General features: G+C 38.7%; 2 protein-coding genes across 3 annotated transcripts in view; one reads left to right on the forward strand and one right to left on the reverse strand.

The window, feature by feature from the left end:
* LOC147019276 (inosine-5'-monophosphate dehydrogenase 1-like) overlaps positions 1-19,942 on the reverse strand; it is a 315,330-nt gene that overhangs the window by 265,403 nt on the left and 29,985 nt on the right. The window lies entirely within an intron of this gene.
* The window catches only part of PDE12 (phosphodiesterase 12), a 49,669-nt gene that overhangs the window by 11,169 nt on the left and 18,558 nt on the right, over positions 1-19,942 (forward strand). For both annotated transcript variants that reach the window (XM_085899651.1, XM_085899652.1), the window contains exons 2-3: positions 16,535-16,935; positions 17,051-17,388. In XM_085899651.1, the coding sequence (XP_085755777.1) occupies positions 16,535-16,935; positions 17,051-17,388 (739 nt within the window). The remainder of the gene's footprint in view (positions 1-16,534; positions 16,936-17,050; positions 17,389-19,942) is intronic.

Raw genomic sequence — 19,942 nt, forward strand, 5'->3', positions numbered from 1 at the left:
AAATACCTCATTCTTATGTTGTAGAACATATTTATTAAAATACCGAATACCCTTTTCTTGAAGGTATGCTTGGACACAGAAATGATAATTTTCTTGAAGCCTTCTTGCTGTCATTTATGTATTAGAAATATATGTTAGAATAATATTATGGCACGAAACACCTCCCCATCTTCCCATAGTTAAATCATTTTGTATTTCCTTACTTATTATATATAATCCTGTTTTTCTGTTTTCATGAGATAAACAAGGGCAAAACCATTATTATATTTACCCTTATTAAATTCTTTTATTTGTTGTTTACTAATCGTGGACCCACAAAACTCATTCTCGATACCAAGTGGATAATATTCTTCCTTACGAGACTGATTTAATTGTTCCAGGTCTTCGAGGTTAATTTTAAATGACCAATTATACCCTAAATCATTCATATCATACCCCCATTGTTCTATTCTCATACAAACGATACGCCCTTCTTTATAAAAATTTATTTTAATTCGAACTGTGAATTCTGTATGACCTGGAGATAATATCAACACTTCTGTATCTTTGGAATACACAGCCGTTTTATTCAAGTATATATATTGTGATAAATCGCTTAATCTCACCAAGTCATTCGCGTCAGTTGGGCTTGGATAATTTTTAATTTATAAGCATTTTTCATGTTAATATTTTTGTTTATATTATATTTATGTCGTTCAGCCTGTGCCTTTGTATAATAATTTGATAAATCAATATCCAGTTCTTGAGATACACCAAAGATAGAACCATCTTTACCAACATAAGTCATTTATATTAGATTAAAAATAATATCATAAAATTTTTTATTTTTGTTGAGTTGAAATAACACATATAGACATAATTGACCACAACACTTGGAATTTAATTCTTGGACTTGAAATGTTTGATAAACACCATTCTGTAAGAATTTTATGACTTCAACAGGTGGTGGAAGACCAAAACTATCAAAATAATATTTGTCTTGATTATTAAAAATACAAACCCAATGAGAACCGTTCCCATTATTATCTTCTAAGTTCATAATAATATTCTTTGTATGTTTCGACACATTTGTTAATTCATCTCTCATACAAATAACCACATTTTGAATTTTTAATTTCTTACAATATTGTGGCAAGTTGTAAATTTGATGTTGTATTCTTTCCAAATTCTTTCAACCACTCATCAATGCTCATTTATTTATTAGAAAGATATAATCCATTACCTCTTTTAGTTAATTTTACACCTGCTTGTGCTATAGAAGAAAGCATATCTCCAACTAACAATCTCGCTTTATCAGGCAGACCTTCAAGTTTTTCAGCAAAATCTACAATTACACCACTTCCACTAATTTGTTTCTCCAACTCTTTGTTATGTCTTTCCAATTCTTTTGAGCCTGGAGTTGAGCCTTCCTTTCGTTGGCAGTTTTCACCGCTGTTGAAATACCACCCGTCAATGCTCCAACCGCACTTAAACCAGCAAATAAAGGAATTAGAAATGGGAGAAATCCTCCACTCGTCTCTCTTATTGAATATTTTTTCAACATTGGTTTTGTCATTTTAATTTTAAGTGAGCCAGTGTCATTCAAGATTTTAACCTGTTCTCTTGTGAGCAAAACATCAATTCTTACTGCTCCTTTTCTCTGAATTGTATTAACGTTAATCGTACAAGGCTTTTGATTTTGAACACAAGATGATAGTTTATGAAGATTGATTTGATTAACATATACCCCAGTTGGTACTTTGCCACTCATTTATTTAACAAAAAATTATGTGAGACTAATCATCACACCATTATCTGTATTAATCTGCAATTCTGTTTCTTCCAAAAGCAAACAATATGTATCAACTTCTTCACTCTCTCCTCTTTCAATGTATAGGGAAGTATCCACTCGATTAGACTTTATAGTTTCCTTTTGCGCGCTCAGGTCAAACGCATAGATTGTATACAAACTTTTAAATGCTGTCATATCCAAAATAGGTTCTTTATTTCCATTACTTTCACACACCTTTTGGTAAGACTTGTATGCTTCAGCAAAATCATTTTTTTCCCAATTAATTTCCAATCTATCTCGTGGATAAAATGTTCCATCTAGAGAAACGCGAAGTTGTTTCACCTTAGCATTATCACTCAATGCATTATTCTTATCAGTCGCAGTATCACCATCTGGCTTTTTAAAAATGATCCACAGATATCGTGGCTTTCCTTCCAGAACACCCAAATTCCACGTGTAAGTAGTTTGATTGAGTTTAACGTGTTGACATCTTCTTTTGAGGTATGATACACTGAGTGGTTTCTTTGAGTTAAGTCTTCGATTCAACATCTCTTCTGTTTTAAGATTAGGAGTATATTCACTGATATACCAACTCATCTCCTCAATTACAAATTTATTCTGATCACCAAAAGCATTACCAACACCAAAAAGCAATCTATTTTCATTATCATTCCTTTGTAGTTGAAATCTAATTTTAAGACCATACAGAACTTTATCATGATCACAAAATCCAAATATACCTTTAAGAGGAACCGCCACAGTAAAACTATTTTCTGCTTTTGTATCATCATTATACGCTCCTTTCCTTTGAATATATCCAGGGTCTGTGTTTGTTCCCGTTGACATATCAGGAATAAAACCTTCGACAGACCCTTTTCCCATTCTATCACTGAATGTATAGAGTGTAAATTTCATCATTTCAGATACAGCAGAGACATAATCAACCGCTTCAACTTCTTGTGTTCCAATATACAATCGCACACTATCAAACATTTTCCAGAAGAAATCATTTACAAGTGTAGCGTTTGTGTTATTCCCAGCTTTAGTGAATTTAAATTTACACAACAAGAAACTTTCGGAGAGATTCAAATAGGTTTGTTGATTATTTATTTCAAAACTTTTTGTACCATTTGTATTCCAGTCTGTTCCAGTTATTGCATTTACCTTGAAGTAATCTTCTTTTTTAGTGGAGTTTGAGATAATAATAGTATCATCCAAATCATAGATACTATCAATTGCTTCCATACTTGTATTTATTTAGGAAAAAAGATGTTAAAACTTTGAAACCCTGATCCAAGTATTTGAATTATTTTCTGTCGTTCTTGGGGGGACAACTGAGTTTTGCCTTTCTTAATTTCTTTTATTGCTTGTAATTTATGAGATTCTTTCTGAGCATCTTTTATACTCTTTACAGCACCTGCTACATTTCCCACAGCAGAAGCAGTTGAACCAATTAGGTCTTTATGTTTAAGAATAGTTGAACCAATACCCATGAGAGTATCAATTATCCCATCTCCTCTAAATTGATGTCCAACACCCCTTTGTCTCTTAGGTTTATAGTATCCTCTACCAAGATACATACCTTCACCCTTGTAGTATGGGGAAAGGAACATCCCATCCCCTGTAATTATTTTATATTTTCCCAACTCGTGTTTCCTCACAATAACCATCGTATTTATTTATTGGAAAACTTCACGTAGGTGAATTCTGATGGATATAACTTCTCCATTAAAAGAAATCACCACGATTATCTTGGTCGGTTATCCTAAAATTTACTCTGTGTATGGTTTTCCTGACACAGGTAGATAAACCAAATTTTTAGGTTCCATATTAAATTTATAACCAATTGGGGTTGAGTATGCACTGAATGAAAATATTGTATTTGTTTTTTCCATCATTATAAGCACCATCAATCAAATCACAGTGAATTAACACCGAATTTATTCCTGAGGATATTTGAATGACATTATCACTGTAAAACGTCCCATTAGTTTCAATCTGTTTTGAGGAGAAACCCAATAACTCTCTAAATGAATTATCAATTGTGAAATCAACCTTGTAGTTATTTTTAACTTTAATCGTTGATTTTGAAGTATGTTTTTGAATGTTTATAACAATATTTTTTGGTTGATCACCCTGTTCTTTCATAAGGCGAGCAATTTCGGAAGATATTTGAGAAATCTCATATGCTCCGACTTGAGACTGTTATCGTTTTGTATCCACTTCCGGGATTATAACTAAACTTGTCATTTTTATCAGTTATATTAAATAAGGTATTATAAGTTTCCATGGACAATGAAGATGCCTCATATTCTTTTGTTGTGTCAAGTTGTAGTGGGTATGGGAATGAAGATGTGTGGTCGCTTGTTGTGAAATTGAAACTAAGGATTGTGCTTCTCATCTTATTTAATATGAGATAAAATGTCTTTATATTGATATTTATTAATTATTTTTCATGTTCATCAACTGGTCTAAAATGGCTGATGCTTCATTAAAACAATTGTTATTTCCAGCCTTCTGACTGCCTAACAACAATAACAGTCTATTAACTAATTGTGATGGGTCATTTGGAAGAAAACTAACACCTGAACCAAGGATACTTAAAGCCTGAATAATGTGTTTCTCCTTCTCATTCTTCCTACTTTTACCAGAAAGAATAACCTTATAATTTAGAGTGTTCAGCAAATCAATATATACTCTATCATCATTATTTTCCATATCCAATGGTTTATCAATATACTTTGATTCATCCTTCACAGTTGAACCTTGTCTTCCATCTTTTGTGAGAAGAAACATTAATCTCGGAGTTAGTTTAACAGGGGTTGAGCAGAACTTAAGAACCTTAATTCATCATTAAATATCAATACCTTTTCTTGAACAAGATGAAATATTGCTGGTTGTTCTGTTGGAATGAGTCCTGCTTTGGTTTTTGAATCCGCTGAATATTCATTGTTTTGAACAGCATTCACAATATAATCAGGGGGTTGATTAATCTCTTCCAGTTGTTGAAATAAACCTTCATCATGTTCTAATTCTCCAATATGCTCTAATTCTTCCTCAATCGTCATTTGACTGAAATCTTTCAACATTTGGAGCTTTCTGGGAGTATATTCTACTGTGGGAACTGTGGAAACATCTTTCATTTTTCTTGGGAAGTTTTTAAAAGTGGTTTAAAAATTTCTCTTGTTTTCTTTCAAATGCTTCTTCGCCCGTTAGTTTCTGTCTGCGTTTCTTCTTTATGTCTTCCTGTTGTTTTACAACTTTTGAAACCAACTCTTGATGTTCCTTAAATCTTCTTGCTCTTTCTTTTACATCCATTTATTTATTGTAAAATATCATTTAATGAATTGTAAAGATCAACAGGAAATTTTCCTTTTCTTCATCATTCAAGTAGATGTGTTCAAATAAATCCTTTTCTTTAAATATTTCATCAAATTCTTTATTAACATTAATGCGAGTTGTAATTTCTTCTTCACTAATACTTGCATCTCTGCTTTTCATACGTTTGCGTTGAGTTTCTTCATCAACATCAAAACCGAATGATAAAATCTTCACTCCACTCAGATGTTTAATAATTTGTCTCGTTCCTTCTGGATTAGTTTCTAATATCCCAACACCACCAGATTTTAGTTTCCTTAACTCACTCTTACAATGTGAATATTTTGTTGTACCAAGAGAAACCTCCTCAAATATTTGTCCTTCATTCCTCAATCGCATATGTTCCTCCACTGAAATATAGTGATAATCTTCACCTTTTACTTCTCCAGGTCTTATTGCTCTAGTTGTTGTTGATACAATGCGTATCACGGGGTGTTTTTTAAGTAAATTTACAATATTCTCATTTGTACTACACAAGAACCTTGATTTATGAAAGTGTTACCAGAAGCAGATTTACCCACAAGATTTATAATAATAGTTGTCATTTATATATGTAATTGTTTATAAAACAAAAAATATATCCCTTAATATCTCATCTTGTTTCACAACAATATATTTATATTTTTCAGTCGTGTGCTTCATATAATCCTCAAATTTCTTTTTACTACATAATGTAGAACAATTATCTCTCCAAAAATTATTGATATCTATTGAATTTAACTTGAATAAAATAAAAGTATTAGCATTGTTTCTGATGGAACGACGAGGAAGTTGAAAGTATGATTGACTAAGATAAATACAATTACAAGAAGAATGTCTCCCTCTTGTGTAGTAGCTGTCCATTACCGTTTGGTTTCTCTCATTAACACAATCATCAAAGATAACGAGGTTCTTTTTGATTTATCCAAATCTTGGGAAGCGGTATATCATCCGTATTATCACTAAGAATACAAGTTATAAGATTTGATTTCTTTTTACATCTCTGTGTATCACAAAATAGTTGAATTATATCTTCAATGTTATAATCATTTAGGTTTTTGACGTTTAAATAAACCTATTATATCTTCTTTTTGAAGACCAGCATTAAAACCTTGTGAGAGTAGTTGATACTCTGGTTGAAAACTTCGACTTTGTGAAAATTATTAAATTATCATAATCTAAAAGTTGGGAGTGAGAGCATTTTTAAAAGTAAGCAGGTTTTTCCACATCCACTTGAACCAACTATGAGACATCTTAATGAATTTGGGAGATTTTTATGGTTGTTAAATTTTATCTTATTTTCCCAAATAGGTAAAAAATCATTCATTTATATATTTGAAAAACAGGTTATTTAATTTATTATTAGCTTTTTAGAAACTCTATATTTTATCCTAAGTTCAGGTTTAATTTCAAGATAATCCATTATTTTATTTATACAATATCTTGTGTTGATATTTCCCTGAAAATTACATCCATGAATAATATACAACAACAATCCTTTGAACATTTCTCTTATACGTTCAGTTTCTTCCCTTGTAAGGAAAGGTGTGTTATCATCCTCATACTTTACATTCATTTCTCTAATCAATCTTGTAAAGTAATTCATTTTGGTGTAAATCTAAAAGAATTATTTTCCTTTTTATATTTTTTATTATCATTAATTAGAAGATAATCACAGAATATACATTGTTTATAGGCTTTTGACTCTGTGTTTAATCCCTGTCTTTCACACGCAGGACAATTCTCAAATTTGTCATATGGTGAATCAGGAAAGTCTAACATATATATAAAGTAAAACTTTACTTAAACTGAAATTCATCTATACTTTCAGTTGTATATTACCATCGATATCGATATACTTTTTTTCATTATCAGATTCAACGACAACATTTTTTATATTAAAGGTAATTTTAAAATTATCGTTAACTACTATTGAACAAAATGTCATTTCACCTGATATATTAACATCCTTTATTTCATCAAGATTTACATCTTTAGGGTTGTTGAAAAAAATACAAATTTCTCCTTGCATATTACAGATGGTCTTATCTTTTCTTTCTAAAGCTTCATCCATAAGGTTTTTGTTTTTTGATACTTTTTCTTGTTTCATTGCTTTTTCTAGTTTTGAATATATTACTAGAAGGAGAGGAGAAACTTTTGTTAGAGATACTTTAATTGATGTTCTACCAGGTATACTAAAAGCCCTTCCACTGAAGGAAATTGAAGAACTCATATTATTTACCATAATAGTTTTTTATCCAATAGTTGTTATATTTATCTTTGTTCAATTTTACATCCTTGACATATTTCTCAGTATCTTTAACAAATGAAGAGATTGATTGAAACTTGTCTTTTGTGTCTTGAAACATTGTATTTATTAAGTGAAAAAGTTGGAGGATAAAATGGTTTTAAGCACAGATTCACCTATAAATTAAAGCGAAATTTTCATCAAGAAAATTTTAGTTCAAGCAAAGTTTTATTCTATAAATATGGTGAATACAACGTACTGCGATGTTTGTAATCACGAATATAAACATTATAGAAAACACCTCCGAACCAACAAACACACATTTAATCTATTTCATCAAATATCTCCTCTTGAGTTGGAAAGAAAACATTGTGATATCTGTTCAAAGGATGTTTTGAAGAGTAGTTATAATCAACATCTTCAATCACAAAAACACAAGAAAAATGAGTTTAAAGTAAAGGGAGACTATTATATTAAAAACACTGATGAGGCATTTAAAGGGCATATAAAAATAAGGATTTTCAATTTGGAGAACCCGGTCCATCATCAATAGCTGAATCAATTGAAATAGTGAAACCCGATGTTGAAAAATTTATTAAAAAGACATTAAAAAAAATAAAAACTTTAAAGTTTTATATGGGAGTGAAAATGAATATGAAAAGACAAGATGAAGAACAAACTCCTTATATGAGAACAGATCTTCATTTTATAACATCATTTCAAGATTTTTTGAATAGTGGGGTTTATGAAGAACTATCAAGACAAGAGGAGGATGTTGATAATACAGTGGTAGGAAGTGGATTCAATATTAAAAAAATCATCTTTTTAGATATACACATTCTAAAATCAAACCCTCTTAAAGCTTCTTCTTATATTGAATTACCAAAAGAAATAAAACTAAAAGAAGGCAGTTGTTAATATTAAGAACAATGATAATAAATGTTTTCTCCTGGTCTGTTCTTGCTCACTTACATCCACCAAAATGTAATTCAGAAAAGAGTAAAACAATATATGAAATATGAGAATACCTTGGACATTAAAGATTTTAAATTCCCAATGCCACTAACAGATATTCCTAAATTTGAGAAAAAGAATAATCTTTCTATTAATGTATATGGATTAACGGATACAAACAAAGTTCAAATATTAAAAATTTCAAACAACTATAAAAATGAAGAAACACACATTGACCTTTTATATTTTAGTGTTGGAAAGAATTCACATTACACATACATCAATAATTTATCAAGATTAATCTCTTCTCAGGTATTCAGAACAGCAAACAAAATATATCCTTGTAAGCGATGTCTTAATTCATTTCATACAAAAGAACGATTAGAACAACATTCAAAATATTGTAGTAATCATAAATCAGCTGTAATTACAATGCCTAAACCTGGTGAAAAGATTTATTTTGAAGATTATAATAAATCTATCATGCACCCATTTGTGATATACGCTGATTTTGAATGTATCCTTAAAAAGATAAATACTGCTTCTCCTAATCCAAAAGAACCATATACAAATAAATATCAAAAACATATTCCTTGTGGTTTTTGTTATTATATCAAATCATCTGTTGGAGAAAAGTATAACAAACTTGAACATTATCGTGGAAAAAATGCTTCACAAGAGTTTGTAAAACGATTAGAAAAGGATTGTATAAGACTCACTAAATTAATGAAAGAAACAAATGAACCGATGAAATTAACCAAAGAAGAAAAATTAGAATTTAGAATGAACAATATCTGTCATATTTGTGAGGTGGAAATTAAGGAGTTTAAAGTTAGAGGCCATTGTCATCTTACTGGTAAATATAGAGGTCCCGCTCATTCCTGTTGTAATCTTAATTATAAATTACCTTCTTTTATTCCAGTCTTTCTTCACAACAGCGCCAACTATGATACACATCTATTTATAAATGAACTTTCAAAAACACCAGGGAATATTTCTGCTATAACAAACACAAGTCAAAAGTATATTTCATTTTCAAAAATGATATTCACAAAACCTATAACTGTTATTAGCTTTTTAGATTCTTACAAGTTTATGGGAACACCACTAGCCTACCTCTCATCAAATCTAAGTTCCAAAGACTCTCTTCCAAATCTTAATTCATTCTTTCCAAAAGAGGAAATTCTCACTAGAGGAAATTCACATTAAAGATGAAATTCTGATTAAAGAAGGAATTCTTACGAGAGAGCTCATTCACACAAGGAATGAAATTCAAAGTAAAGAGAAAATTCTTACAAGTAACGAATAGTATGCTTACGATTATATGGATTCATTTATGAGATTCAAAGAAACACAACTTCCTTCAAAAGAAAGTTTCTATAATAACCTTTATGAAGAAGAGATAAGTGATAAGGAATATAAACACGCACAAGAAATATGGAAAATATTTAAGATAAAGAACCTTGGAGAATATCACGATTTATATCTAAAAACAGATGTTTTATTGTTAGCTGATGTGTTTGAAGCTTTTAGATCACTCTGTCATAATAAAAATTGTTATGGATTAGATCCTGCCCACTATTTCACAGCTCCTGGTTTAGCTTGGAGTGCAATGTTGAAAATGACAAAACAAGATATAGATTTAATCAGTGATGTGGATATGCTTTTGATGATTGAGAAGTCCAAGAGAGGTGGAATATCACAAGTATGTTCAAAAAGATATGCTAAAGCAAATAATAAATATCTTCCAAATTATGATAGTGAAAAAGATAGTAATTATTTGATGTATTTTGATGCTAATAATTTGTATGGATGGGCAATGTCTCAATCTCTGCCTTATGGTAAATTAGAGTGGGTGGAAGAAAAGGATTATGAAAAGGCTTTGATGAATATTGTTATTTCTTCTCAAGAGGAATTGAATGACGAAGAAGAAGGTTATTATTTTGAAGTTGATTTGAGGTACCCGAGTGATCTTCATAATAAGCATAAAGATCTTCCTTTTGCATGTGAGAAAGAAACTCCAAAGAAAGAATGGTTAAGTGATTATCATAAAAGTTTTAATATTAAAGGTAAATCAACAGAAAAGTTATTAACAACATTCTATGATAAAGAGGGATATGTTTTGCATCAGAGAAGCTTAAAACAGTTTTTGAGAGAAGGATTGAGAGTAGCTAAAATTCATAGAGTTTTAAAATTTAAACAAAGTCCTTGGGTGAAAAAGTATATTCAATTCAATACAGATATGAGAGCAAATACAAAAGTAAAATTTGAAGGGGACTTTTATAAATTAATGAATAATGCTGTATTTGGAAAGACTATGGAAAATGTTAGAAACAGGCAAAACATTAGATTCGCAACATCTTGGAAAGAAGCTTGAGATTGATAAATAAACCAAGTTTTGAGAGAGAAGAGGTTTTTCAGAGAACTTTTCTGCAATTCATATGAAAAAGGAAAGTATTGTAATGGATAAACCAATTTATATTGGAACAGCAGTTCTTGATTTATCAAAGATATTGATGTATGATTATTTGTATAATGACTTAAAGAAAGAGTATGGTGAAAATGTTTCATTGTTGTATATGGATACTGATAGTTTTATCCTAGATATAAAAACTGATGATGTTTATGAAGATATGAAGAAAAATATTGGAGTATATGATACAAGTAATTTCAGCAAGAAGAGTGAGTTATTTTCCAAAAAGAATGAAAAGGTTATTGGTAAGTTTAAGGATGAGTTGGGTGGAAAAGTAATGAGTGAGTTTATTGGATTGAGAGCAAAGGCATATGCTTATAAGTATGGTGAACAGATTGATAAGAGGTTAAAGGGAATAAAGAAATATGTAATAAAGAAATCAATAACTTTTAGAAATTATTATAATTGTTTGATGAATAAGAAAGAAGAATATAGGAAAATGAATACAATAGAGAAGTTATAAACATAACATATATAGTGAAGAAGTAAATAAAAAGGCATTAGGAGCCTTTGATGATAAGAGATTTATTTTAGATAATGGAATAGATTGTGTTCCATATGGATATTGTATGATAGAGTGTATAAAATAAATTATGTTTTAACGATGGGAAGATGGGTTAGGGTTTTTAAGGGCTACACTTGCGTTTTTTCACAATATATAAATGGTTAAACCAAGTATTAATCAAACTAAAGAGTGGAGAAAATCTCAGTCTTGGTATATAAATGGAAAACATAATGAATGTGAAAAATATCAAATAAGTCTTATTGAAAAAATAACTAAAACAAAGGTAAATAAAACAAATAAGCGAATTAATTTAAAAACTAGTAAGTTAGAGGATGTAAAGAAAAAAATGAATATCCTTGAATGGACTGAAAACTTTGATGGTTATCAATTGAACAATGAAAAAACAATTTACTATAATCTCAAAATGATATGTGGCTCAGGAGGTGGTCAAACAAGAGCATTAAGAGAAGTTTATCATTTCGTAATGGCACAAATGGGGTATCTTAAAAAATATAAAGATTCAAATGTTTTGTTTTTAAATATTTTAGATGGGGATTATTGTGCAAAGAAAATTAAACTATTGAAGGAATTTGAGAATGAACAAATCTTTATAGGTTCAATGAGTGAGCTGTTCAACCCCCAGGTGTTCAATTCAATGAGGTTCAACCTCCAAGTTAAAAGGGGAGACAAATAAATATACCTTGGGATAAAAAGGGGGTTTATTTTTAGGGAAAAAAAATGTAAATCGCTGAAAATCCCCCATTCATTTACATGGGGAAAAGTGAGCCAGAATCAGTATTCTTACCCTACTCAGGTCTCTTCGAAGAATCCTTGGCTATCGCTGGTCGGATTTTGTGTCCAACGAGCGGTTGCTGAGAGAGACTCGGATGAGATTTGTTACCTGCATAGTCCGTGAGCGTCAGCTGCGGCTGTATGGACATGTGGCTCGTTTTCCTGACGCTGATCCTGCTCACCAGATTCTCTCAGCGAGGGAGTCTCATGAGTGGCGGAGGCCATTGGGCCTACCACGTGCCTCATGGTTGCAGCAGGTTGACCATCATCTCAAGGAGATGGGGATGGGCCTGGCATCTGCCAGGGGGATGGCCAGACGGAGGCCCCTGGAGTACCGGCGGAAAGTGGACGCAGCGACGCGCTGTTCTGGCACATGCTCCCATACCTGACCTGACCTGTGTCCTGCAAAATCGAAATAGTCAGCGTAGACAGATTTGAAAGGAGTCGATGGAGGCACCATTGATGTTGCAGGAAGAGGAGGCTGCGATGGCGCATTGCGGTTGCAGTCTGCGCATGCTGCGCGTATCGTGTGAATGTCCACGGTGATTCCCGGCCAGAAGACGATGGCACGTGCGCGGAGCTCCATAGATGAGGTGCCTTGGTGAGCAGCGTGGAGGTTGTCCAAAACAGCATGGCGGAGCGAGGGCGGAGCAATGACTCGATCCTCAAAAAGGACAGCACCATCTGAGATGTAGAGCGCGTCATGGTACTGCCAGAAGGGGGAAGCATGAGGCAAGTCTTTGCCAGTTACTGAGAAGCCGTTCGCGACCGTTTGGACCAGGGCACGCATGTTGGCGTCGTTCTGGGTTTCTTTGACGATTCGAGACCATGGTAGCGCCGAAATCTCGGTGGCTTCGCGCCGGATCGCAGCGGTGAGTGCATGTTCCATTTGATCGACGATGGCCAGGGAGCTTACTGCAATTGACGGCGAAGGATAGTGAGACCGCGTCGGCGGCCAAATTGGACCTCCCAGGCATGTGTATGGAGAAGAACCAAAGCAAGGTGCGCTGCTTCAGCCGAAAGAGTCTGGTGTTTGTAATCTCACCAAGGGTGCGATCACCAAAAATCTTGACCAACGGTTTGTGGTCCGTCACGACGAGCAAGTTGTCGCAACCCTGCGTGAAGAAACTGGTTTGTTCCAGACCCCATGCGACGGCAAGTGCTTCCCCTTCAATCGGTGCATATCCCGACTCGGCGCCGGAGAGGAAGCGAGAGCCAGGGAGAATGATGCACCACCCACCCGGGCAGCAGTCCGGTGCTTCCGAGTGGCATCCGCAATGTTTCTGGAGCAAGAAGTATCCGATGCCATTTGTCGACCAATCAGGCCTGAGGCAGGTCTTCTTTGCCATGTCAAAGATTCTCACTCCTTCCTGGATCGCTGAGATGATGGCAACTTTCGAGGCCTGAAACGCCTTGTAAAGTCCAGGGGTCCAGAAAAACTTGTACTTCGGACTGAGGAATGGCTTGAATATGGCCATTATGTCCCTCAGCTGAGAATAGTTGCTCACCTGGTTCACCAAGCCGAACCAACTGCGAATGTCTGTGGTGGAGTTGGGCGTCAGAAAGTCCCTGATGGTGTCTAGGAACTTAGCCAGAGGTTCGATGGAGGTGTCGTCGGTGATGCGGAAGCCGGCGAACTCCACCTCCCGCTGCGCAAACTGGTACTTGTCCGGATTCAATACCACGCCTGCGTCACCGGCCGTCTTCAGAAAGTCTGTAGTCCGCCACCAGTGGGACTCCAAGTCCTCGTCGTAGTGGGTGGTGTCGTCAACGCACCTCTCCTTGTGCCCGAAGTCGAACAAGATTGCGTCGAAGCGGCGTTTGTAGCCATCTCCCGAAGCGAGAAAACCCTGTCGAGCTCGACAGTAGCGCCATCTGCCGAATGGGGTGATGAACGTCGTCAAGTGACGGTCGGATTCGCGAAGAGGGGCGGAATGGTAGCCATTCCAGGCGTCCGTTGCTGTCTTCCATGTATTCCCTGGTATTCGACGAGCGAGGTGGAAGGGCGACTCGGCGGCGAACGGTTCCCTCTTGCGGAACCGGTTGAGCGGGGAAAGAACCACTGTCCGGCGCGGGGTGCCATCGTGCTTGCGCGTGACTACCATCCTGTTGCACCACGTGGCTGGCTCGCCGTAGGGGACCCGTTCTATGACGCCGAGGGCTTCGTCGCGTAGCAGGTCCTCATATTCTTTTTTCTGCCAGTGTACGGGGATCGGTGTGGCATGCATGAGGGACGGCTGCCTCGTCCACGTGTATTTCCACCGGTGGGCCATCCATGACTGGTAGAGGACGGTGGGGGCACGTGTTAAAGGTGGACGATGAGAAACGGTCAAGCAGCCAATCTTGCATCTTGCTGTTGTTCTCCGGCCTGCAGCGGAAGGGAAGAAATGAGGGTCGCTCAGGAGGGGCTCGTCGCCTGGGGCAGCCACAGACCTCGTTGCCCTTAGCGCTCGCGCTGCATCCAGTGTTCAGTCCTCTGATCGCACCAATAGAAGATTGAGTCTCGGAGTCGCTGGGCAGTTTGAGAGCACCACCGGTAGTCGGGAAGTTGGGCGGCAAGATCCCGAGGGCAAGGAGGGACTCGTGCGACAGGAAGAGGCAGTGGATGTCGCTGCTGACGTAGATCGTAGCGCGGCGTGACAATACGTTCTCCTGAGGATCGCGCCCCTCAAGGACGCCGAAAAAGGCGCCATCGATTTTAATTTAAGACTTGTTGGCGGCTTGCAAGTTGAGCGACACAGGACGAAGATCGTTTCGGGAGAAGCCATGTGCAAGAAACTGGTCGAGGGACCACACGTTGGATTGCGCGCCACTGTCGGTGACCGCATCTACATCGGCGAACGTCGATGAGCAGAAAGGGTGACGGCCGACGGGCACCGGGGGCGGCCCTGTCCAAGCTGACGTGCAGCTTGACGGTAGGGTGTTTCATGATCCGAACACGACGCCACTCGCCCGCCGTGAAAATGTGATGCTGTAAGATGACGACTTGGTGGTCAGACACTGGCGCGATCCGGCGTCGTCCGCGATAGTGTTGAGTTGTGGCGATCGACGAGACTTGGGTGAACGAGTCTTCCTCCTATGTGACGGCATTGGTCCCTGCCGGTTGTGCTGCACTGCGGCAGGCGCCGCCACCGCTGGGCCAGGTTACACTCTTTGCACCACTGAGATTTGCAATTCCACCCGTGGGCAGTCTCCGAGAACACAAAGAAGTTTCTGCCGCAGTCTGGGCAAGGCGCTTGCTTGGCCCTGTCGGCAGGTGGTGGCGTCGGAGGAGGTGGTAGATGAGTCGGCGTTGGGCGTCGCACGTCCATAGCTGTGGCGGCTGTGTGGGGTCTGAGGGTGTTGGCGCGCTTGAACAAGGATATAGCCGAGTTGCTTGGAGACGGAAGGGCGTTTCTGGCCATTTCTCTACCTCCGACGACGTCGTTAACTGACTTCAGCTGAATGCCCTCGACGCTGAGAGCCTCGCGGCAGATGTCAAGGTCAGCTGTCCCCGCCAGAAGAACATCGCGAATAGTCTCATTGGTGTAATTCACGAGATTTATTTTCCCGCATGTGCATTTATCTGATGCACTAAAACCACAAGTTTCCGCTTCACCACGGACTTTGGCGGCAAAGGCCCGAAAGGGTTCGTCGGGGCTTTGGTGCATAGTGACGGAGACCGACTTCGATCCACACACTCACCCCCCCCCCCCCCCCAAAAATAATAAACGATGGAGGGAAGAGACATCAGGATGACGGATACGGGGCAAAGATGTGGTGGAGCGAGCGTAGGGCCGAGGGGTGGGGGGGGCTGGGGAGTAGGTGTTAAAGCGCTCTATGTATGGGTAAATTTGTCTTCCTTTCCTTTTTCTCCTCGCCCAAAAATTTTGGCAAACGTGACTAATTTGTCCGTCAACGAAGTAACGGGTCGGCTCTGCTGGTCATTCTACATATTGTTTTCATGCTATCACTCAATGGTGAAAAAAAAAAACCCTTGAAAGATTCGCGGACTCAGATCCAGAGTTGGATCGTCAGCAAAATGGAATCAATTCTTCCTTATTAAATACCCAATCTGCCCACCAAGTTTCGTCCGAATCCGTCAACAACTTTGAGATATCCTGCTATGTGTTGTTTTTGGCCCTATCTCTCAACGGTGAAGAATCACTTTAACTTTTTGAGATACTTTGTTCACAAACACAGACACAGACAGGGGTGAAAACATCACCTCCATCCACCCTCGGTGGCAGAGGTAATAATTATTTCCTTGCACAAGAAACAACACTGTACATGTACTGATACTAAATGTTGCATTTGATTTATGTAGCCCAATGAAATACCTTACTGATTATTTACATTAATATGTATATATATATATATATGTATATATATTTGTTGGGGTGGGGGGGATGTGGGGAGTGGAATTTACATCCTGGAAAATTTGCTCTCTCACAGGATGATGCCGGTGGAGAATGTGAGACTGTTAAAGTGCATCTGAGCTTTGCTGGGGAAGAAATGGACCCAGAGTTGATCAATTCTGAGGCATGGCGTGAAGGGGCCACACTGGAGATCGGTTCAAATTGCTACCAAGTCGAACGCAACCCACCCTCCATCATCTCCCTGTCACTACCTTCTGTCATCATGTTTGGCTTCCCTGTGTTCCCTGTTGCTCACTTTGAATTCGTCGACCGAGCACACACATTGTATGAGTGGTTTGTCGATGCGGACGAGGTAAAGGCCGTGGAGCACGAGGAGAGGACGTGGCAGCTGGTGGGAAATGCTGAGTTCTTCACGCCGTCCGTCCAACACGTTGGACGCAAGCTACGGTTCAGGGTGACTCCCGGTGACGGCACGAGGTTTGACCTGCATGTTCTTTTTGTTCCTATCGATTTTCCTAACCCGTTTGAATGTAGCACCATATACAAAGTGTATGAATCCATACCAAATATCGATTGCCCTTTGTCTAGCTAGACTTGGTGAATCACAAGAAAAAGAAACGACTGCGGTGGAAGCATCCCCTGGCCGTTGCACGTTTGATTCAAGACACCGCTTCACGACAGACAAGACGGCACTTGGAACACTGCGAGTCATTTCTTACAACATCCTCGCCGACACGTACGCCCAAACAGAGCTTGCACGTACAGTGCTGTTCCCATACTGCCCACCATATGCGATGGACCTGGGATACCGGCAGCAGCTGCTTCAGAAAGAGCTCAAGGGCTACAATGGTGACATCATATGTCTACAAGAAGTTGACAACCGTGTGTTTGAAAGATTAACACCAGTTCTCCAGAGATTAGGATTTGAGGGTAAGGTGTAATGGAATAGTAGCTTTTGTGAAAGATCATGTTAATGTGTGTCGGCAGACAAATTGTGAGCGTACTCTTCGAAGCTTTCATTTGATAAAATCCATCGTTTGAGGGTGAAGGTTTAATTTCTTACGGTAGCACATTTTCTTTCATGTTTTTTGTTTTTCTAGGTGTACTTTGACCCTTTTTATTATACAGGTGTATATACTTACCAATTGTTAGACCGTCCGTTCTAAGTCTGAGTCTGAGGTCGGTAGTTGGAACCCCGAGTCATACCAAAGACTTTAGAAATGGTACATGCTGCTTCCTTGTTTGACGCTCAGCATTTATAAAAGGATAGAGCATGGACGAGCTACCATTGCACATGCTTGATGGACTTGATGGCCTCCTGCATTGAAGTTACTTATCAGGGAGCTCAAATTATTAGTATTATTGGTATTATTATTATTATACCAGCAGGGGCTACCTGGCACTGGCCTGGGGGGTTGTGGGGTTGGGATGCCCGGTGCTGCCTAGCTGGGTGAGCTTTTCCCGGCAGTGGTTTTGGGGACGTGTTTGACATTGAAGAGCAATGGAGCTATCGGCCTCATGGTTCGATTTTGACAAATTTCCCTGACAATATCTGCTGCTCTTCCTTCGCTCCAATTGGTTCTTCTGACCACGTCCTTGTTAAAGTGGACATCTCTCTGGCTGTTATCAGAGAACCACCTCACCGCCGTCGAGTCTGGCATTTCACTCAAGCCGACTGGCAGGGTCTCCGAGCAGCCATCAAACTTACAGACTGGTCTCCTCTCAATACTTTCTCAAACATCAACTCATCCTGGGAATTCTTTCAAAGAAACTTGCTCTCCCTCATGCACAGATTTATCCCCTCTCGTGTTCAGTTGTCTTACCCTTCCTCCCGCCCTTGGTTTACTGAAGCTTGTGGCGAGGCAGTTGTCCTGAAACAACTTGCCTTTGCCTCATGGAAAGCAAACCCAACTGAGGGCAATCTCAGTTCTTTCCACAAAGCTCGGAACAAGTGTGTAGCTACCCTCAGGAGAGCCAGAAAACAACATCTTTCTCATCTCCAAGTCTGAACTCTCAAACCTCTCTCCCTCCTCAAAATCCTGGTGGCGTTTAATCAAATCTGTTTCTGGTGTATGTTCCCCCTCCATGCCACTTACCTCAAATGGCCGCACTGCTGATTCCACACGTGATAAAGCTGAATGTCTAAACTCGGTGTTTGCAGCTAAATCTTGTGTCCCAAACCCATCACTATCTCTACCCACTTTACCCAGTCGCACCCAACTGTCCCTGGACTCTGTATCCTTTTCTCCTGACAAGGTGGAGAGCTTGCTTTCAAACCTCGAGTCAGATTCTGCAACCGGTCCAGACGGCATCAGCCCACGTGTCCTCAAAGCCTGCTCTTCTGCTCTTGCTCACCCTCTCTCTGTTCTATTCACCCTCTCATTTGCCCAAGGTCATCTGCCATCTGCTTGGAAATCTGCTAACATCACTGCCCTGCATAAAAAAGGTGCAAAAACAGATCCCTGTAACTATAGACCAATCAGCCTTCTCCCAATCATCAGCAAGGTTATGGAATCCATCATCGCTTCAGACATGAAATCCTTCCTCTTCTCCAATGGCTTGATTTCCAATCATCAATTTGGTTTCAGACCAGGTCACTCTACCCTAGATATGCTGCTGCTGCTCTCCCATCAATGGATGGAGGTCCTCAATGCCAGACAGGAAATCCGAGCCGTATCCCTGGACATATCACGTGCTTTTGACACAGTCTGGCACCCTGCCCTACTCACCAAACTCTCTTCCCATGGTATTCAAGGCCATCTCCACTCATGGCTCGCAGACTTCCTCTCATGTCGCAGTCAACGTGTGGCCCTAAATGGAGTTCTTTCATCCCCTCTTCCTGTGCAGGCTGGAGTTCCTCAAGGTAGCGTTCTGGGCCCTGTTCTTTTTCTGGTTTTCATCAATGATCTCTCGGACTCTCTGGAAAATCCTCTATTTCTCTTTGCCGATGACTCCACCCTCTGCCGTACCATCTGTCATCCCTCAGACCGGCAAGCAGCAGCTTCTTCGCTCACTGCAGATCTGGATAAAATCACAAACTGGTCCAACACGTGGAACATGTCTTTCAATCCAGACAAATCTCACACTCTCTTACTATGTCTCTTCGAAAGGACCGTTTACAAAACCCCCCATCCACTTTCTCAACAATCCTCTGGAAGAAGTCTTTTCTTTCAAGCTTCTGGGTCTCACTATCTGCCATGACCTTTCCTGGGAAAGTCACATTTCCAACCTTGCCTCAAAGCCAGTCGCCGACTGAGAATCCTCCGTCGTGCAAAGTCCTTCCTCGGCCCTCTTGAGCTCCTGACCACTTACAAAGCTTTTGTCCGTAGCCTGATGGAGTACTGCTCTCCCCTCTGGGCTGGTGCTCCTGCCTCCCCACCTTTCTCGACTTCACGCTGTCGAAACCAGGGCTTTTAAGATCATTGGCATCTCCCGCAATGAAGCTGAGTCTTTGGGCCTCTCACTCAATCACCGCAGGTTGGTC

The sequence above is a fragment of the Eptatretus burgeri genome, chromosome 10 (genome assembly GCF_056783735.1).
Source record: "Eptatretus burgeri isolate ZD-2024b chromosome 10, Ebu_testis_v1, whole genome shotgun sequence".
Classification (NCBI taxonomy): Eukaryota; Metazoa; Chordata; class Myxini; order Myxiniformes; family Myxinidae; genus Eptatretus; species Eptatretus burgeri.